Source organism: Balaenoptera borealis (genome assembly GCF_965194805.1).
Source record: "Balaenoptera borealis genome assembly, chromosome: 20".
Classification (NCBI taxonomy): Eukaryota; Metazoa; Chordata; class Mammalia; order Artiodactyla; family Balaenopteridae; genus Balaenoptera; species Balaenoptera borealis.
This window is the reverse complement of record NC_138879.1, coordinates 49,782,793-49,804,360: the sequence shown is the minus strand read 5'-3', so window position 1 is coordinate 49,804,360 and position 21,568 is coordinate 49,782,793. Positions and strand designations below refer to the sequence as shown.

The following is a 21,568-nucleotide window of genomic DNA, read 5'->3' as shown; positions in this document are numbered from 1 at the left end:
CTTTAAGTTCATTGTAATATGAGTGAAGATCCTCAGTATATGAGGTTTAGGTCTGGTTGTGGACACACATTAGAATCTCTAACCAGAAGAGTCACCAATCATCCTAATAACCAAGTGTACCCATCAGTTTGTTTCGAGAGTGCATCTGTGAATGAGTCCACAGGAGATATACATGTGACCAGAGGGACGCCATCTCCTCTGATTAGCTGGATCTGAGCAAGAAGATGAATCCTTGCTTTTTAAAACAATCTTCTTGTGCTTATTTTCCTTGATGATCAACATCAATCAGTGGATCTCTTAAGCAGCATGCTCCTATCTAATTGTTTGTAGGAGGTTTGCAGATGATGCCACCAACTGGAGCAGCATGAGATACAGCTTTTGTTAATTAAATAATGAAAGTTACTGCCTGGTCCCTGAATGAAACTTCGGTCAGGGAGCTTTGTTGAAAGAAAAATTGTGTGTGGATTTTTTTTAAACATTAACTACATTGTTAGGAATATTTTTATGTGGACAAGTCATTATACATTTACTTGGCAATTTCAGGGAGTGAAGTGATGAAGTAATTGGAACTGTTAAGCACCAAACAGTTTTTGTTTCAACGGTTTTTGATGGAAGTCGTTCTAAAATGTATTAGAAGTTTTCTTATTGACAGAAACTTTATAAATGGTGTTTTTGGCATTTTCTGTTCCCTCCCTTGGTTCTGCTTTTTTGATGTCAGTTGTCTATTTCCTCTAGGTTGTAGATCCATGGGCTGACTTTCTGTTAATGTAAAACATCATCAATTTTCAGTTGCCAATAATTCCTAAATAACTTCTTGTGTAGGGTGCGTATATTGTATGTATGTATATATGTGTAAGTTAAAAAAAAAAAAAAAACTTCGGCGCTTATGAATAAAGTAAATCTAATCTAAAAGCTATGATTCTTTTTAAGAGGGCTTAAGATATAAAAAGTTTTTTTATTATGCCATCCATCTGAATCCAACCATTGATCTGTACCCTTATTTCTGTGTGCACTATTGCCCAGTTTATCTTCTGTGTGTATAGTGTATTACAAGCTTTTCATTGACATATTTTAGCTTTACTATCTGTTTACTACTTAGTTTGGAATATATGCCAAGCTTAAAGATAATGAAACCACATTTCACCTGTCCCCCAGTACGTTATTTATCAGATTTGTCATTTTAAGGCTCTCTGTCCTCATAATTCTAAATTTTCTTTCCACTTCCAGAATGTAAGTGGCTTTCTCTAGGATATTTTATTCTATTGCTAATGTATTGTTTTTATATATTCTCTCCTAGACTGAATCTCTGTGGGGTTTGTTCATATTACACATTAGGGCCCTACTGAGAACCCTAGTATGTCTGTGTACATATGGACAGCAAAGGTCTGATCCAGGCTAATCCCTGATATGCATGTTACCTGCTGCTTTCAGAGCTCTACCGACATCTTTCTGTAAAGAAATCTAAGCTTTGGTCCTTTGCACACGATGCTGGTAAAGATTGTATCTTCCCCTACCCCCCAAGAAAAAAATCAGGGACAGAAGAATGAAAAGATGTCAGAAGGGTCTGGTTAGAGAACTCTTAAGTTACCCAAAATCATAATTGATTGGAATTAGAGCCAGTCTGTTAAAGTGGAACCTTATAACTTCAACCAGTCAATCCATTTTCTTCCCAAATATGTCCCTGGTGCCTGTTTTGTATAAGACAGTGGTAGATACAAAAATAAATCAGACATGGACCAATCAGAATATGAGGGGCCTGTGGTGACCTAGCCACCTCAGTGCCAGAGCTCACACTCTCCAGCAAGATGGTCCCTTGGAAGAAAGAATAGAGCGGATGGGAAATACTGAAAACCAGTTGATTTTGAAATTCCATGTCTACTGAAGACTAGATGAAACTCATATCATTCGGATGAATAATACAGGAATACAGCTAACAGACTTGAGAGCTTTGCCACTCCTGAAATCCTAAGCCCCGTTCTCGATATTCAGACAGCAAAAGTATAGTTGAAGAAGATGAAACGATATTGCGAGATATAAAGGAAAACTTCTCATAAGTGCCTGTGTAAGAGCCACTGCACGTATAGCAGGTTAGAGGTAAGTATTGCTTAGGTACAGACTGTGGTCAAGAATGAGAGAGGGAGATAAATTGTGTTGTGGAGGAATCTCGGAACCCTTTATGAGAGTTAATGACCTTCGAAGGATAGAAGCCTGGTATACTTAAAATTGTGAAGTGATATTGAAGCGAGGGGTCAGGACAGATGACAACAGGTAATCAGTTGAATTTGAGTATGTAAGTCCGTGATCTCAATGATGAGATCTTCTTTGTCTGCAGTTACTGACTGGTACCTTTTTGAGGAAACATTGGTCAGAAAAGCTTGCCCTGGGTGTTGTCATATGTGACCATTTCTTCTATTGTTTCTTTTCAAGGAGATCTCTTTGCTGCCACTTTCCTCATTAAGAACGGGGCCCTTGTCAATGCTGCTACGTTGGGTGCCCAGGAGACACCGTTGCACCTTGTAGCATCGTACAGTTCAAAAAAACACTCAGCAGATGTGATGTCCGAGATGGCACAGATTGCAGAGGCCCTCCTGCAGGCTGGCGCCAACCCCAACATGCAGGACAGCAAGGGCCGGTAAGTCGGGGAGCAGATCACCTGCTCTGAGCACAGTTCCCGGAGTGTTATTTTACGGTGGCACATAACTGGCAGGCGGGGACCTCATGTTTTTTAGTTCAGCATTATTCGCTCTGAATTCTATGGAAGTTACAAACATCGATTCGTTTTGCAAATGAGAGAGACGACTAAGGCCAGAGGCACTTGGGGAAACCATTTCCATCCTGGGTGACTGAGGTCCTTGGATCTTGAAGCAGTTTCTGCCATCTCCACAAAACTCCATTTCCACCTTCTTGTAAATACCTCCGCTTTAGACAGCTCTGTCCTCACAGCTTGCCATCTTCTTCCACAGCGTACTGACAGTAGTTGTCGTGTTCCTTTTGCCCCTTCCCAGAAATATTTGGTTGAGGATTCCTTGTGGTTTAGAATCTGAGAACGGGCTGCTTATCTCTGGGACAGCAGTGTGTGAGGCATTGAAGGGAGTTAAGCCACCTGAATCACCAACACTAGGGGGACCCACTTCTTATCATAGCAGCTCAGTATTTTGTACCTTTAAAAAACCCTCTCAAAAAATAACTGTGAGATCCTGTCAGAATAGGAAACTAGATTTGTGTGATGGGTAAGGTACTTAAATAAGGCGGATCTCCATGAACTCAGTATAATGTCATAATTACCTTATTTCCCAAAATAATTGCATTCTTTTTTTTCTTCTGGTGATTCCTTAATTTTTTTCCTCCAAGTGTAATAAATTCTGGCATTCTGTACCTCTGAGGTAGATACCAGCCTGGGAGTCCCTGTGCTCTGTGGTGGCCGTCTTCCTCAGGGCACATGAGGGCTAAATAAAAGCAGTGAAGAGTGGTTACTCATTTCCTACCGTTGCCACTCATAGTGTGTTTGAGTATAACAGAGAATTATGGGAAGAAAAAAATTTCTTTTCAGAATTGTGGAGGATAGGTAGGGGAAAGTAGGCATACCTATGGCAGAAACTACTGTTTTATTTGTTTTAAAAACGTGAGTACATATACATTCAATGAGGGTCAGTATTTAATTGAAGAGTATTTTATATCTCTTCCTTTTATTGATTCTTGTTCTTTTGGCTACTGAATAAATTGTAACATATAATCAGATCCATTTTCATCCTTTGATACTTGGTCATGGTTTTGGAAGACTGTTTGTCAGGATAGAAAAAGAAACCCTGGCAGAAATGGGGAATTTCTTGTGGATTCTAGTTGCCTCCTGCTGTGAGTGGTCCTGAACTGGGCCCGTCCTGAATTGACACCTCTTCTTCTTCTTCGTCCTGTAGGTCTCCCTTACACTTGTCCATCATGGCCAGGAATGAATACGTGTTCAACCAGTTGCTGCAGTGTAAACAGTACGTAGGGAGACATGGAGAAATGCAAAAGCAGTTGTGAGGGTGGGATTGTGAGTGAAAAATAATTCTCTTAAAATGTCTTTTAGCATTATCCATTTTAGTAAGTAAAAGTAAAATAAAAAATTGTCATTCATAAAGTACAAAGATAAAGAATGAGGCTGTTGACAGTACGGAGTGTCAGAAGACGATTATACTTGCTATTCACATTGCTTCCTCATTCCAGATTAGATTTAGAGCTGAAAGACCGTGAGGGCAGCACAGCTCTGTGGCTTGCCGTGCAGTACATCACTGTGTCTTCCGACCAGTCCGTAAATCCCTTTGAAGACCCCCCTGTGGTAAATGGGACTTCATTTGATGAAAATAGCTTTGCAGCCAGACTCATTCAGCGTGGCAGCAACACCAGTGCACCTGATACAATAACAGGTAAAACACAGACCCCTAAGAGCTGATGCTCAAGTCTGGAGACCCCATGAAATATTGTGTCAGTGTTTTTACCAAAAATTTAAAAACTGAACGGCATGCTATTATGAGAATTATTTTGTACGTAATTTTAACCATAGTAAAAAGCCCGATCTTGTGCTTCCAAAAATCTAGCCAGACTCTATAAGTCCGTTAAGCTGAAACACTTCTATTTATTTAATGCAGTGAATTTCAGTCTTTCTGGACTCAGAACTCTTTTCACCCTCTTAAAAATTATATCCCAAAGAGCTTTTGTTTAAGTGGATATCTTTGGTATTTACCATATTAGAAATTAAAACTGAGAAATTTTTAAAAGATGTATTAATTAATAAAAATAACAACAAACCATTTTATGTTGACATATAACATTTTTTATGAAGAATAACTTTCAGAACAAAATTTAGTTGGAAGAGTGACTGGTTTCTAGTATCTGCATCTGTATTCAATCTTTTGAGATACGTTGTTTTGGTTAAAGAAAATACCCTCACACACTGATGTAGTTGGAAAACGAGGCATATTTTCAGAGCCTTTTCAGATAATTGTGGATATATTTCTTTGATACTACAGCGAGCAGAATTTATCAAGGGATAATTTTTTTAAGGTTAGTTGCAATATGGAATCTGAAACTATATCAATGAACTTTTTGTACTCTGTTATATAAAATCCATGGTCTGTGTGTGCTTTGAATGGATTTCTTCATGTGTGATTTTGTAACATCATGCCTTAGTCATTTGGAAGATCTTATTTCACTGAGTTATGCAGATCTTCAAAATGTTCATTTATTTTAGAATCACATTTATTAATATCACCACTGATCTCATTGGAAAAGTCTTTCAGTATTGAGAAGCTGTTAAACTTACAGTTGCAGACAAAAATTTTCCAAAATTCTAATATTTCACCTGCAAGATCAAATTTTATCATTTGGTGGAAATATTGCCAGTTGTTTTTCTTACAGAGACAGGCTTACTTTTTAAGAAATTGTCTGTCAAATAGTCAGGTTTGAATAACCATAGTTTGTTAATCAGTCATTCTTTCAAGTAAAAATGGTGTTGTTAATCAGTCATTCTTTCAAGTAAAAATGGTGTTCCATGAAAAAACTGTTAGTTCAGCTTGCAGTGTAACAATGGCACAAGTGCTTTCCTTTGAGACAACTTGTGTAATTTGCTACACAACAGATGTAACATACTTTATTTACTTTACGCGTACTTCTTATTTTGTCACACAGAATTTTAAAGACATGTACTCGGTGTTGAGGTTTATTAAAGTTAGTAATTTCTGCTGCTTTATCAAGGGCCACCGTCAGTGAAACTGGTTATTTTTTGGACCGAGTGCGTCGCCGTGAGGAGTACAGTGACTACCACTAGAACATTTTGGGGCCCCTGCCTTGATTTGTGTTAAGGCTCCCCAGTTTGATCCACCATTGCTTTTGTGCCATCAGTGCAAATGTCAGCACAGTGGGAAAAAGCAGATAACATCAAGTATTATTATTATGAAAAGAGTTTTGACCTCCTGGACCCCCTGAAAGACTCTGAGGAACCCCTACGAATCCAAAGACCACACTTTGAGAACCACTTGTAATGTGAATATGTCCTTGATCTGACTAAATAAAACATGGGGATATTTTAAGGAGCGGGATTCCATATGGTTCAGTATTGAGTGCTAGCAGTGTATAAAGGATGGGTAAGTGCCACTAATGAGGGGAATTGGCCAAAAAAAAAAAAAAAAAAAAAGATAGATATTAAATATCCCTTCCCCTAAAAGAAGTTAATAATTAACTTTAAATAAAGGTCAAATGAAATCACCCTTTGGGTGACATAAAAGCTAAAGGCAGCAGTACTACAGGATAGGGAGTACAGGCAGAACTGTGTTTTAGACTAAAGATCCTCTGGAAATGAGATAGTTACTAAATTGCTTTTAATTTATAAATGTATGTTGGTTATTGACCATACTTCTACTGATTTCTGATTTAACTGCATTATAGAAGAGTGTGACATATAAGAGATAGGTTCTTTGGTGTTTCGGACTTGAATGTTAGACTCCTAGAGATACAGTTTTTATGAAAGGCTGACGTGTACTTGAAAAGAATTGCATTCTTTAATTGTAGGGTGCATGTAGCATTCTCTGTTTACGTCCATTAAATCAAGCTTGTTCATTGTGCTGTTCAGATCTTACTCATTAGCTTACTAACTTTTGGACTCCTTGATCTGTCAGTTTCTGGGAGGTATATTAGAAATGGTCACTGCGATTATGGATTTGTCCATTTTTCTTGCTAGTTCTGTCAATTTTACATTATATACTTTGAGTTTTCATAGACACATCAGTAATGTTTTAGCAGTAGCAGGTTATCTTTGTTCTGTAGGGAGGTATATGATTTAGTTATTGTGTACACTGGCATGACTACAGAAGTGAAAATGGGACTCTTATTAGGAGTCTCTCAATTAGAAAGACTCTTAACTAGGCGTGGAATCACTTTCTCTGAGGGAAAAGATAAAAATGGCATGGAAACAAAGCAGTACTTTGCCCCGTTGCTTTTCCTTGGTTTTAGTCCTGGTATTTAATTTATTTTGAGTTTTCAAATAGCATAGCTGTAGAACGTGAGACTTGTGTTTATCCAAAAAGGAAATGGATTTTAATAGAGAAAATACTGTTCTGGGACTAAAACCATTTCAAGAGGAAAAGAAGAAAAAAAAATTTTTTTTGTAATTGAGTATAATTGCTTTACAGTGTTGTGTTAGTTTCTGCTGTACAGTGAAGTGAATCAGCTCTATGTATACCTATATCCCCTCCCTCTGGGACCTCCCTCCCACCCCCATCCCCACCCCACCCATCTAGGTCGTCACAGAGCACCGAGCGGAGCTTCCTGTGCTTTATAGCATGTTCCCGCTAGCTATCTGTTTTATGCATCGTAGTGTATATGTGTCAATCCTAATCTCCCAATTTGTCCCACCCTCCCCTCCCCACTTGGCGTCCACATGTCCGTTCTCTACGTCTGTGTCTCTATTCCTGCCCTGCAGATAGGTTCATCTGTACCATTTTGCTAGATTCCACATATATGTGTTAATATACAATGTTTGTTTTTCTCTTTCTGGCTTACTTCAGTCTGTATGACAGACTCTAGGTCCATCCACATCTCTACAAATGACCCAATTTCATTCCTTTTTATGGCTGAGTAATATTCCATTGTATATATGTACCACATCTTCTTTATCCATTCATCTGTTGTTGGACATTTAGGTTGTTTCCATGTCCTGGCTATTGTAAATAGTGCTGCAATGAACATTGGGATACATGTGTCCTTTTGAATTATGGTTTTCTCTGGGTATATGCCCAGTAGTGGGATTGCTGGGTTATATGTTAGTTCTATTTTTAGTTTTTTAAGGAACCTCCATACTGTTCTCCACAGTGGCTGTCAGTTTACATTCCCACCAACAGTGCAAAAGGGTTCCCTTTTCTCCACACCCTCTCCAGCATTTATTGTTTATAGATTTTTTGATGATGGCCATTCTGTTAGGTGTGAGGTGATACCTCATTGTAGTTTTGATTTGCATTTCTCTAATAATTAGTGATGTTGAGCATCTTTTCATGTGCCTCTTGGCCATCTGTATGTCTTCTTTGGTGAAATGTCTATTTAGGTCTTCTGCTCATTTTAATTGGGTTGTTTGTTTTTTTGATATTGAGCTCCATGAGCTGTTTGTATATTTTGGAGATTAATCCTTTGTCCGTTGCTTCGTTTGCAAATATTTTCTCCCATTCTGAGGGTTGTATTTTCGTCTGGTTTATGGTTTCCTTTGCTGTGCAATAGCTTTTAAGTTTAATTAGGTCCCATTTGTTTATTTTTGTTTTTATTTTCATTACTCTAGGAGGTGGGTCAAAAAAGATCTTGCTGTGGTTTATGTCAAAGAGAGTTTTTCCTATTGTTTTTTTCTTTCTAAGATTTTTATTTAGAAGAGTGATAGTGCGAAGTAAAACATTTCTAAGCCAAGAACAAACATATTTAAGGCCATAGGAGTAAAACTAAAGTATTTAAGGAGCATTTTCTGCTAGAACTTCAGCTCACAGTGTCTTCAAAATGGTCATCTACCCCAGAGGTTCTCAGAGATGACTTCCCAAGCCTCACCCCTCAAGGGACGTTTGGTAACATATGTAGACAGTCTTGATTGTCACAATAAGGTTGAGGGTCGTGGTGCAGTGGTTAAGAATCCACTTGCCAATGCAGGGGACACAGGTTCGAGCCCTGGTCTGGGAAGATCCCACATGCCGCAGAGCAACTAAGCCCACGTGCCACAACTACTGAGCCCAAGTGTTGCAACTACTGAATCCCATGTGCCTAGAGCCCATGCTCCGCAACAAGAGAAGCCACCGCAATGAGAAGCCCGTGCACCGCAATGAAGAGTAGCCCCCGCTCGCCTCAACTAGAGAAAGCCCGTGCGCAGCGACAAAGACTCAATGCAGCCAAAAATTAATTAATTAATTAATAAAAAAAAAATAAGGTTGAGAGTGTTACTGGCATCTATTGGGCAGAAGCCAGGGATACTGCTAAATATCGCACTGTGTACAGGTCAGACTCCTCACAGCAAAGAATTATCTGGCCCAAAATGTCAGTAGCACTGCTGTTGAGAAATTATGTTCTAACCAACCCTGGTAAGGAGACATAGCTTCCCCCTGGTCCTAGGAGGTGGCTAGTGGGAAATCCAGGGAGGAATGAATGTCTTCTGACTTCCAGACCAAGTGTTTTCTCCCCACACAGGCTCATTTGAGTCTCTGTGTTCACACACAGGGTGCCTGTGTAGACTTAAATGTCACCTACGTCTGGTGTGGGCTTGTAAGTTGTGAAAGGTGGTAGGGAAGGGCAGGGTGTGGTGCAGTGTGGAACTTGACCTCATTTTTATGCAAATGGCAGAATGAATATACCCATTTTCTCCTAGGAAATTGCTTATTACAGCGGGCAGCTGAAGCAGGAAATGAGGCAGCAGCTCTTTTCCTGGCAACCAATGGTGCCCACGTCAACCACAGAAACAAGCGGGTAAGTGTGACAGGACAGCCAGGTGAAGCGGCTTTGGTCTGTGGAAGAAATGGCAGTGGTGGATGGGTAGGAAAAAACAGAATAGATTCTCTTCAATTTTTGTCCAAAAAAAAAAAAAATACATGGACATTGTTAAAAAACCAGAGTCTAGTAGATGCTTTTATCCTCAAATATTGGTTGATCGATTCATTCAGCAACCACTTCTTAAGCATTTGTGGTATGTCAGGTCCTAAACAATACACTGTGGACTTCATGGTCTACTAGAGAGTAGCAAACATGGACACAAAAACCTACCATATTAGCATCTTAATTTTTTGTAACATTTTGCATTTGCTAAAGTTTTCCTATGTGAATGTTTATTTAGTCTGTATCTCAAGCTAAGGCAGATGGTGCAGTGTTAAAGGGGGGCCTTTCGGGTTGGACATTTCTGGACTTACCAGGTTTCCCATTTCCCATCCTGCTGTATGTGGTCTTAGGCAAGTTGCTTAATGTTTCTGAGCTTCAGTTCTCATCTGTAAAGTGGGATTAATATTGATTTCATAAGGTGTGGTTAAGATAAAAATAAATGATAAATTTAAGTGCTTATTAGCATAACATCTGGGACATTAGAAACTAAATGATAGTTATTTTTACTTTATACTTTTCAGACAGGGAGGATGTGTTTATCTTTAAGATCACATTTATTCTGCAGCTACTTTGTGCTAGGAGCTTTAAGGTTATTATCCCTTTCAGTTCTCACAATGGATCTAGAAGCAGCATGTGTTGAAGAGACCTTATCAACATCTGTAAATCCCTCATTTCAGGGTAAAGAACCTTGAGGTTCTGAGAGGTTAAGTGACTCGTAAATAACGGAGCCAGTATTAAGACTCAGGCACTACAACATACAGTTGCATTTTCTCTCAACAGCGCTGGGCAAAGCAGTAAACAGTAAGCTTGGTGTATGAGACAATGTGTCGTGGAAGCACAGCGGGGGGGCAGCGCCATTTTTTCCCACCATTAAATCTACTAATCTGTCTGCACCTAAACCTGCACCCGGCCTGCTCTCCAGCTAGAATGATGGCATGGCCCTGTACGCACCAGCGGCTGGTTTCTTGGCTTTGCTCCTGCCATTATGTGTGTCTGCTTCTGTCTGTCTCTCTCCTGTATCATCAGTGTTGCCCACTGTTCATTTCTAATAGCATACAGATATGCTCTACTGTCTCTCAACTTTAAAAAAAATTCTCCCTTGAGCCCACATTGTCTACCAACTGTTCCTTCTCTGATACCCTTCAGAGCAAAACTGGGTGAAACCTTAAGATGTAGAGGCACAGAGGAGACTCGACTTGAAAGCAAGTGAGAATGACACTGGAGACGGGTCTGGAATGCTGGTTTAAGGTCTTTGGACTTCATCCTGTGGGAAGAGAAAATCCACAGAAGTAGACAAGCAGTATGATCATTTTCGGGTTGAGAAAGCTTCCTGGGCTAGCTGGTGGGGTGGATGTACCATTGAGATCCAGGCTGGAGCCAGGTGGGAATCATCTAGACAAGCAATGGCTTGTCCTGACCTCTGATACCAGATTTGGACCCAACGGGATGGGTTTCAGAGGAATTGCAGAAAGATAGTCCATGGGACCTACCTCTGTGGCTCTCAGAAGCCAGGGCTGGAGAGGTGTTAAGACGGTTGTGTTGGATCCAAGAAGAGAAGCAGGGGACTGGCCAGGGGGAAGAACTGCTGTGGGGAGAGTGAATTCCATTTTGTGATTGTTGAACTCCTTTTTAAACATTCAGGTGGGGCTATCCTGCAGGCAGTGGGAAAATTGGATGTACAGACAAGGCTGGAGATCCGGGTTTGAGAGTCCCCTGCTTGTATTCCCTGGTAGAAGTCATGGGCGTCGATAAGCGTACCCAGGGAGGCTGTGTGGGGGGAAGGACTGGAGCAGAAGACAGCCCGGAGGAGGAGGCTGTAGGGAGAGGGTGGGGTGGGAAGGGGGTCCACTGGGAGAAAGAAGTGAAAGAGCCAAATCCTTATCATCCAGTGAGATCACAGTGGCAGGACCCACAGGGAATCCCACACCTGGAAAGTCAACGGGCGGCAATAAAAACACGTTAGCTAGAAATGAGGAAATTAACAAAACCCGCTCAAAGAATTCAAAGTGGTTCCCTCTGGGGAAGGAGAATTTTTTTTAGGGAAAAGGAGGTGAGATCTTGCCGTTTTTCACACAGCAAGCCTTGTAGGTGAAGCTGCTGGACTCTAAACAGTGAGGATGCGTAGCTTCGGTAGGAGCCGGTGCAGAGTGGTGTGTGTGTGTGTGTGTGTGTGTGTGTGTGTGTGTGTGTGTGTGTGTGTGTGTGTGTGTGTGTGTGTGTGTGTGTGTGTGTGTGTGTGTGTGTGTGTGTGTGTGTGTGTATACATGTGTACACGTATATGTATTCACACATATATACACGTGTGTATATGTCTTTGTGTGAATATTCCGTCACTGGAGAGAAACATGAAACTGGTAATAACGGTTCCTTCAGGGGAGGATAATTGGGTAGGTGGGGGGGAGGGCATGGGGGGAAACTTCTTTTCGCTGTACACTCTTGCACCTTTTGAATATTGAATCAGGTACTTCTAATACCAATTAAAATTTTTTTAATTTTAAAAAGTGGGGGAAAGAGGTGTTTCTTGATCAGAGTTCAAGATGAGGTTGATACAAGCTGGTGAAAGAATCAGGGCATCAGTGTGCTGGAGGGGATTAAAAAGCCATGACGGTCGACTGACAGCACCGCTTACCTCTGGGGCTGTGGATGTGAGGCTTTTCTGATTTCTACAGTGTTTATTTTAGTGACGCTTGGAGGTCGTCTGTTGTTTAATAATAATAATAATAATGTATTATTTTTATAATTAGCAACATAATTTTAAAAACTAAGTGAAGGGTGGAAATGCAGAGGATGAGGACCCAGGGTGTTTGGAGGGTGCTTGGGAGGACATTGGAGGAACTAAGGATGATGGCACAGGAGAAAGGGAAGGAGAGGAGACCTGAGGAGTGGGACAGACCTCATGGAGCTGGAGACAGGATGAGCCAGGGGCTGTGCCTGGCACTGGGGACCTGAGTTGCAGCACGTAGGCTGTCTTTGGCCCTTTGTGAAGGGGCCTCCTAGCCTGAAGTGCTCTGACTGGGACTATTCGTTTCTGTTCAGGGAGAAACCCCGTTGCACACGGCCTGTCGGCATGGCCTGGCCAACCTCACTGCAGAGCTTCTGCAGCAGGGAGCCAACCCAAACCTACAGACGGAGGAGGCCCTGCCTTCACCAAAGGAGCCTGCGTCCTTGCCCAGCTCAGCGGACAGCAGCGTCTGCCTGCAGACACCTCTGCACATGGCGATTGCCTATAATCATCCAGATGTGGTGTCTGTCATCCTGGAGCAAAAAGGTAGGTAGTTGGGGATTACTGCCCACCACCGTGACCTTTGCACAGTGGTTTTGAGTAGTTAATGACAGAGTTGTTGTTTCTTCCATTGGTGAGTTTTCTTACCCAAAAAATCCTTTGCAGTCAAACCAGATAAGCATATATTCTGGCTCCGGCTACTGTTTTTCCCTGTGTACATTTTCAGGATGGGGCCTGCCCACTTCACCCGCGGGGTTAAGGTTTAGAATCTCTGGCTACTCCTCTGTTGTTTTGGGGTGTGGTCCCAGGCCACTTCAGTGCAGGTCAAGCAGAGTTCTGCCTTGGCGTGAGCACTGTCTCTGAAAACTCTGCTGCCGCCGGTCTTCCACGAGCCGGTCTGCCCTCTCACCAACCTCTGAGCCTCCCTGGTAGGTGAACCATGAGAGAGGAGCCAGAAAGAGGGGCCGAGGGAAGCCCCTGCCACGAGGGAGGCCCGTTTCCCTCAGAAAGTCATCTTCCAGTTTTTCTCTTTCCTACCTTGAAATTTGTTTTACTCTTTCCTGTGCCCTTGTTAAGGCCAGCATCTTTTAGCACTGAGCTTATGGAAGGAAGTGGAGTGTTAGGTAGGCTGTGCCTTTTTCTTAGCCCACACAGGAGGTATGCGATGGTAGGACTTACGTGTTAGGGAAATGTCACCAGGACATTGTTTTGATCCTCTTTTCAGTAATCAAGTAATTAATGTGTGTTTCCATCATGGACGCTGTTTTCCTTTTGTGAAGATTCAGTATTTTAACCTTTAAAACCGTTCATTTTTCCTCATAAACTTTGCTCCAAAATATCAAATGTCTTGGCTTCCACTTCCCACAACAAGATTTATCAGTTCTCTTTGTATAGAAATGATCAGTCAGTCAGTTTGAGATTGAGCTGGTATTCTCTTGAATACTTTAAATGTGATCCATGGGATGGTGAAATCAAGTGTTCTTTTCCTTTTAAAAAATTTAGCTAATGCTCTTCATGCCACCAACAACCTGCAAATTATTCCAGACTTCAGCCTCAAGGATTCCCGAGACCAAACTGTGCTGGGCCTGGCATTATGGACTGGTAAGGTGGTGCCAGAGGCTGCAGACAGACATACGCCAGACGGTGGGCGCTAGAGGAAGGGAGGTGGAAGGGTTGGAGCTAATCATTTGTTGTAGGACAGCCTTTCTGTTTGGGTTCAGCCCATAATATCCAGTGGAGAACTGCTGGCTTTGCAGAGTTGAGAGGGTGTTTGTTGTAGTAAGAGGTTGATGAAGTGGGAGAAGCTGAGCCCACGTTAATCGGGGCGTGTCTCTTTCCCAGGCATGCACACGATCGCGGCCCAGCTGCTGGGCTCTGGGGCTTGCATCAACGACACCATGTCGGACGGGCAGACCTTGCTGCACATGGCCATGCAGCGGCAGGACAGCAAGAGCGCGCTCTTTCTCCTGGAGCACCAGGCGGACATAAACGTCAGGTGGGCTGGAACAGCACTCCGCCACAGCACCAGGTCACGTTTAGTTGAGATGGTTCATAGCCTTGCTTGTAGAAGAGTTTTGTTCCTTGTTAAAGGGAGAGAAACAATGACTTTGAAAAAGTACCAATACAGTGTTGTAATTAAATGTAATCATAGACTCAGAAGGAGAATTGTGTGCTTTGCTCTTATTTGAACCTTTCGAGACCAGGGCACAATATTGCACAAATCTCATTAAAAAGGACAGTCCAAAATCAATTGTTTAAGAAGGAATTTCAGTTATAACAAAGAACATTCCAACAGATGAGCTATCAAAAGGCTTGAGGGGCGAAAATACACAGTTAAATTTTTATTATTTTTGTTTTTTCAAAGGAATTTATCTTTATCTCCAATGTCAGCTGACCCAGAAGGACTGAGTGGGTGAAAGTGTTTTGTCAAGTGGGTAGTTGGGGTGACATTTTATTCAGATGCTGTTGAAAGCAGCTGTATGCCTGTAAGAGTTCAGCATGCTGGGCTGTTTGGCAGTTATCTTCTCTGTGCAATAGGATAGCCTGGCTGTATTTTTTAAAAAGACAGGAGGGACAGATGCTATGGACAGCTTAACTTTCTCTGAAAGAATATTAATGAATGTGGGTGAAGTGTGTTTAAGGGATACAGTGGACTCTGGCCTCTAGGATGCCCAGAAGGGCACCCTTTATCATTTGGCCCCAGATACAAACATTGGTTTTGGTGTCCATGTCCCAGCAGGACTCAGGATGGGGAGACGGCTCTTCAGCTGGCCATCAGAAATCAGCTTCCCCTTGTCGTGGATGCCATATGCACCCGAGGAGCTGACATGTCTGTGCCAGATGAGAAGGGGAACCCCCCGCTGTGGCTTGCGCTGGCAGATAATCTGGAGGACATCGCATCCACTCTGGTGAGACAGGCTCAACTTCAGCTCCGTTTACACGTGGGGATATTGTGTGTCAGAGATGGATTTGGGGCCTCCATAGCAATCATAAGGAGCATGAGATCTACCAAGTGACAGATTGGGTCAAGGGCAAGCAGTCCAAAGTCATGTTAAAGAAGCTTGCGGTTCAACGTAGCCTTGGCCAACACCTTTTCATAGGGTGTCTTTATCAAGAAAACTACCAAGAAGCAAGAGAGCCGAGGCATTTCCTCAGGGGTCTGCTCCAGAGGTGGCTTAACTGGCTGTGGGATGTCCTCACTGTCACCACAGTGATAAGTTCTCAAGTCTCAGGTTTGTCCCCCTTATTCAGAAGACAGGCTCCAAAAGTGGAGGTAGCCCCAGAAGCTCATTTAGTTTTGTGAAGGGCCTGAAATGTGACATAAAGGCATTTTACACCTGTGGATTTTACCCAACTGTTCTTGAGATTACCTGCTGTTTACAGGTGTGTGTTACTGGGGGCTCATGGGTGTGTGTATGCAGGCATTTGTGTGTGTTTTCTGTCCCTTCTAGGACACAGCTCTAGAGGGCACTAATCAAACATATCTTCCTTTTATTTCTCAAACCCCTCCCGCAGAACCTAGTGCAAAAACTTGCACCGAGCAGATTTTAATCAGTGTTTGTAAAACTAATGAATGGTACAGATTAAACTAAGTATCAGTTAACTATCAGCTGTATCTCGCCTGAAAACTGGGTCTAATGATGTGTGTAGGGCTCACAGATGGTAATAAACGTGTTTACCTTTGCTTGGCAGTGCTTGTGAGTGACCTGTGTTTCCCTGCAGGTCAGACATGGCTGTGACGCCACGTGCTGGGGCCCAGGACCTAGTGGGTGCCTTCAGACACTGCTGCACAGAGCCATTGATGGAAACAACGAGTCCATCGCCTGCTTTCTTATTCGCAGGTCTGAGAGGCCTGAGTATCCCTTCAGATCTTACTCAGCTTATTGCAAACTGGCTCTTTTCTCATTTACTCCAACTATAGTCTTGACCTGCCTGTAGCTAGCTTGACCTTTGTAATGAAGGCTAGAGACGGTCATTGTTCTGTCAGATGAAGTCAGCCAGGGAGAGGGGCTTATGTGCCCAGATCAAAGAGTCTAAAAGCTAAGCCAGCTTCCTGCTTTGGGAGCCGTATAGGTCCCTGTAGTCACGTCAGACCAGTTCACACAGTGAGACCAGGAGGCTGGGGTGGAGGAGACCGAATGGCCTCTGCAGGACTCCACCGAGTTGCCTGAGTCGTGCCAGCCTCCACGGCCTCAGAGTGCAGGAGGTGTGGGAGGTGAGGTTGTTCAGGAAAGCTTTAGAGCAGTAATTCTCAAACTTTAAATGCATGCAGATCCCCCGGGGGAGTTTTTAAGAGTTCTGATACCCAGGTTGCCCCCAGGAGCAATTGCCAAAGAATCTATGGGAGGGAGGGGATTCCCTGGCAGTCCAGTGGTTAGGACTCTGCGCTTCCAGTGCAGGGGCCCGGGTTCCATCCCTCGTCGGGAACTAAGATCCTGCAAGATACGTGGCGTGGCCAAAAAAAAAAAAAGAAAAAATCTATGGGAGCAGGACACACACACCAGTATTTGAGGCCAGGGACCAAGGACTGCAGTCCCTGGTGGTGGCAGCCTTTCTGTTGGGTTGGATAAGGCTGCTGCTTTACACCTGTTAGCATGCCTTCAGGCTCGGTGGAAGCATGCCTTCCTTTTGCTTCCCCTTCCTTTCAGTGGCTGCGATGTGAACAGTCCCAGACAACCTGGTGCTAATGGAGAAGGAGAGGAAGAGGCCAGGGATGGGCAGACCCCCTTGCATTTGGCAGCCTCCTGGGGGCTGGAAGAGACGATACAGTGTCTTCTGGAGTTTGGTGCCAATGTAAATGCACAGGTAAGGAGAGTGTCTCTTTTCCAGGGAGATGGATGGTAACCCCAGAATCAGGGAAATCTCCTCTTATGGCCAGGGACCTTGCAGAGTCTCTGGTCTTGGGCCTCTGCTTTTCCATGAATGGGCCTAAGGGACGGACACACGAAGTGACGGTCTCTTGGGTCATGTAGCCTGTCTAGTAGTTTTAATGATTTCAGGTTAAGACTTTTCTTCTCTTTGCCTTTGTCCTTTCTACAAAGTGAGGAAGATTCGTTCAATCAACTTTTCTTTGCCTCCTGTCCACATTAGTTACAGATTTCCATTGAGAATTTGTTCCTGTCCCAAGCTGAGTACTGTGTTTAGGAAAATGTTCCAGTAGCTCAATAGGGCATCCCTGAGTTACGTTCCTTGATGCTTCTCAACGTTCTAGCCTGTAAAGATTTGTGTGCAGTGGACTTCCCTGGCAGTCCAGTAGTTAAGGTTCTTCTAATACAGGGGACGGGTTCGATCCCTGGTTGGGGAACTAAGATCCCACGTGCCGCACGGTGCGGCCAAAACCAGAAAAGATTTATCTGGCCCTGCAGCCACATAAGTAGTGGTTTAACTTAGAGGTGAGGGTGACTGCAGCTTTTTTTTTTTAAAATAAATTTATTTATTTTATTTATTTATATTTGGCTGCGTTGGGTCTTCATTGCTGCACGTGGGCTTTCTCTAGTTGCGGCGAGCGGGGGCTACTCTTCGTTGCGGCGTGCGGGCTTCTCGTGGTGGCTTCTCTTGTTGCAGAGCATGGGCTCTAGGTGCGTGGGCTTCAGTAGTTGTGGCACACGGGCTCAGTAGTTGTGGCTCGCGGGCTCTAGAGCACAGGCTCAGTAGTTGTAGCACACGGGCTTAGTTGCTCCGCGGCATGTGGGATCTTCCCGGACCAGGGCTCGAACCTGTGTGCCCTGCATTGGCAGGTGGATTCCCAACCACTTCACCACCAGGAAAGCCCATACCGCAGCTTTTCTAAACCAAACGTGTTTGTGCCCCTGCTCACTGGAGCGTGGAGGTAACGGGGAGTGGCTGTCAGTCATCTCTGTGTTTGGCCTCTTGAAAAGTTGATTTCAAATACAGAGTGGCAGTATTGATTCTCAGAACTGAATTCTGTTTACAGGTTACTCCCCTTCATATTTTTCCTGGGTTTTATCTTTGCTTGGACATTGAAATCTGTGCCTTGTCCCCACAGGATGCAGAAGGAAGAACGCCTGTCCATGTGGCCATCAGCAACCAACACGGCATCATCATTCAGCTGCTGATTTCCCACCCTGACATCCACCTGAATGTCCGAGACAGGCAGGGCCTGACCCCCTTTGCCTGTGCCATGACCTACAAGAACAACAAGGCGGCCGAGGCCATCCTGAAACGAGAGTCCGGGGCTGCTGAGCAGGTGAGTGACCGGCCCTCAACATTCTCCACGGCGCCCCAAGCACTAAACATGTGCCACCAACTAAACAGAGCTCTTCTAGTTACAGACATTGTACTCCCCTCTCTTAAACGTCGGCCGTTCCGATGCCCTGTCAGTGCTGGACGGAACGTGCCTGCTGTGCCCCGCATGCCAGCCACCTGCTGGTGCTGCGTGTAGAAGGGAGCTGGCGGAGGCTGGGCCCAGTGACAGGGGTTCCGTGCTGGTACAACTGAGGGCGTTCTTCGCTTTTGCTGGGTGGTTTCCTTGCCCTAGTAATGAATGTCTTAAAAGGGTTAAACGGAACTTGAGCGTTTGGTGTCACGTTGGGTCTTAGAGGAGCTGTCGGCGTCAGCTCAGCGGGCTCAGGTGTCCTTGTTCTGGACGGCGGGCTGCTGACCCGCAGCGTCACACTGGGCGGGAGGGGCCAGAGGCAGCTGATGTAAGGCGGGGGCTGGGATGGGCTTGCGAAGTCAGTTCTCAGACCCTTGAATCTCCATCCAGCACTTTATTTGTCTGTTTACGCCAAGATTTATGAGTAGCCATTTATGAAGGTAAATTGGAAACTTGGGACCTGAACAAAAGCGCTAACGTGGGTGGAGACTTTTGCTTTGTATTTCAGGCTTCCGTACATCCCTTTTCTTCAGCATTTGCCTCAGTGTGACTGATCGAGTAGGTGTTGACCTCACCCTTGCTCACATGGGGTAAAATGGTCATGAATGGAGATAGTCATTTCACATTTCCTCCCCATCTAGCCTGAAACCGGTGCTGTTGATCGAAGTCCTTGGCAGATATGTTGCTGTGTGTGTGTGTGTGTGTGTGTGTGTGTGTGTGTGTGTGTGTGAGTGTGAGTGTGTGAGAGAGACGGAATGTGGTGTGTGTGTAGCATGTGTGTCTCCCTCACTTCCTCCTGAGCCGTCACATTGATATGGCAGCTCTGGTAGCTGTAGTGTCCTGTGTGGTTTGATGTGAGTGAGCTTTTGTCTGCTTTACATCAATGGTGCCAAGTTTATGACATACTGTTGGCGGCCTCCCCCAACATGTATTATTATCCTGTAGCTCAGTGAAGGAGGAGACTTTCTGGAAATTTCTGAAGGTTTGTTTGGCTGCTCAAGGGTCAGGCTGGCATTGCAGCTGTGGTTTTTAGAATGCTGCATGCTTATTTTAGCCAAAGCAGGAAACCCCCAAAGCCAATGTCCACCATTGCCTTTCCCCATGCATCCCGGAATTCTAATGCTTTCCTTTCCCTGTCCTTCAGGTTGTCTCTTTCTTGGCCTTTCAAGTCCACTCCTGCTGCAGGAGGATGCCGGGGCAGCTTGGGTTAGCTCCGTTTTTCTGAGCACGCACATGTGGTCACACGCATAAATACGCAGTGTGGGTCTATGGTGGGGCGTGGGGTGTAGGGCGACATTTAGTGTTGGTTCTTGGGAGGGAGCTTCTGGAACTGGAGGACTACACCGTGGCCTCTCCAGTGGTCAGTGCAGCTCGCAGGTGGTCAGGAGGCCCTCTTGCGGGGGGAGCCCACTAATATTTTGGCTCCCACTCGTTGCCTCAGGTGGATAACAAAGGCCGGAACTTCCTGCACGTGGCGGTCCAGAACTCCGATATCGAAAGCGTGCTGTTCCTGATCAGTGTCCAGGCTCACGTGAATTCCAGAGTCCAGGATGCTTCCAAGTTGACCCCTTTGCACCTTGCTGTCCAAGCGGGCTCAGAGATTATTGTCCGCAATCTGGTAAGTGTCGCTGAGACATTATCGCATGAAACGTGTGGACAAAGCATGTTGTAGCGTGTGTGCGCACTCTCTCATCACAGGTGTTTTGCCAGGTATTGTGAAAGGCCAGCAGGAATTTGGGGAGGTAGCCGGTACACTAAGGAAAGCAGGTGTGTCTGTGGGCAGCGTGTCCTGACTGCCCAGTGGGCGGGCAGATGCTGGAGTGAGGCCGCGAGGGAAGGCGGCGTGTGGGTGGCGGCAGCAGGGTGGGAGCATCAAGGGGAGGGAGGTCACTTCTGTCGTCTGCCTGCTCTGTGTCAGGCGCTCAGCTGGTGCTTTCCAGAGAGCGCGCCTGCGCTCTCCCTCCCCCTCCCCCTCCCCCCTCCCCCCCCACTCTTTTTTTTTCATGAGTGTTTTTTTTTTTTTTTTTTTTTAAAGAAATTCACGTTCTTTTATTTATTTATTTATGACTGTGTTGAGTCTTCGTTCCTGTGCGAGGGCTTTCTCTAGTTGCGGCAAGTGGGGACCACTCTTCATCGTGGTGCGCGGGCCTCTCACCGCCGCGGCCTCTCCCGTTGCGGAGCACAGGCTCCAGACGCGCAGGCTCAGTAGTTGTGGCTCACGGGCCCAGTTGCTCCGTGGCATGTGGGATCTTCCCAGACCAGGGCTCAAACCCGTGTCCCCTGCATTGGCAGGCAGATTCTCAACCACTGCGCCACCAGGGAAGCCCTTCATGAGTTTTTATATCTTTTTTTGAGGTATAGTTGACAAACAACATTAAGTTAGCTTCAGGTATACAACATTGATTCGGTATTTGTATATTTTGCAAAATGATCACCACGAGTCTCGTTAACATCTGTCACCATATGTAGTTACAGCAAATTTTTTTCCTATGATGAGGATTTTTAAATTTACTCTCTTAGCAACTCTCAAATATACACTACAGTTTATTCCCTGTAGTCACCACGCTGTGCATCACACCCCCATGACTTACTTATTTTGTAACTGGAAGTTTGTGCCTTTTGACCACCTTCACCCATTTTGCCCAGACCTCACCCCTGCCTCTGGCAACCACTAGTCTATTCTCTGAATCTGTGAGCTTGGGGTTTTTTTTGTTTTTTTTTTAATTAATTATTTATTTATTTTTGGCTGTGTTGGGTCTTCGTTTCTGTGGGAGGGCTTCTCTCCAGTTGCGGCAAGCGGGGGCCACTCCTCATCGCGGTGCGCGGGCCTCTCACTATCGTGGCCTCTCCTGTTGCGGACCACAGGCTCCAGACGCGCAGGCTCAGCAGTTGTGGCTCACGGACCCAGTTGCTCCGCG

General features: G+C 44.5%; 1 protein-coding gene across 2 annotated transcripts in view; it reads left to right on the top strand.

Moving 5' to 3' along the window:
- Nucleotides 1-21,568, top strand: part of ANKFY1 (ankyrin repeat and FYVE domain containing 1) — a 76,031-nt gene that overhangs the window by 40,774 nt on the left and 13,689 nt on the right. For both annotated transcript variants that reach the window (XM_082370541.1, XM_082370542.1), the window contains exons 8-19: nt 2,428-2,632; nt 3,915-3,983; nt 4,207-4,406; nt 9,368-9,465; nt 12,628-12,859; nt 13,817-13,915; nt 14,156-14,309; nt 15,054-15,222; nt 16,037-16,155; nt 16,963-17,119; nt 18,321-18,521; nt 20,092-20,268. In XM_082370541.1, the coding sequence (XP_082226667.1) occupies nt 2,428-2,632; nt 3,915-3,983; nt 4,207-4,406; nt 9,368-9,465; nt 12,628-12,859; nt 13,817-13,915; nt 14,156-14,309; nt 15,054-15,222; nt 16,037-16,155; nt 16,963-17,119; nt 18,321-18,521; nt 20,092-20,268 (1,880 nt within the window). The remainder of the gene's footprint in view (nt 1-2,427; nt 2,633-3,914; nt 3,984-4,206; nt 4,407-9,367; nt 9,466-12,627; nt 12,860-13,816; nt 13,916-14,155; nt 14,310-15,053; nt 15,223-16,036; nt 16,156-16,962; nt 17,120-18,320; nt 18,522-20,091; nt 20,269-21,568) is intronic.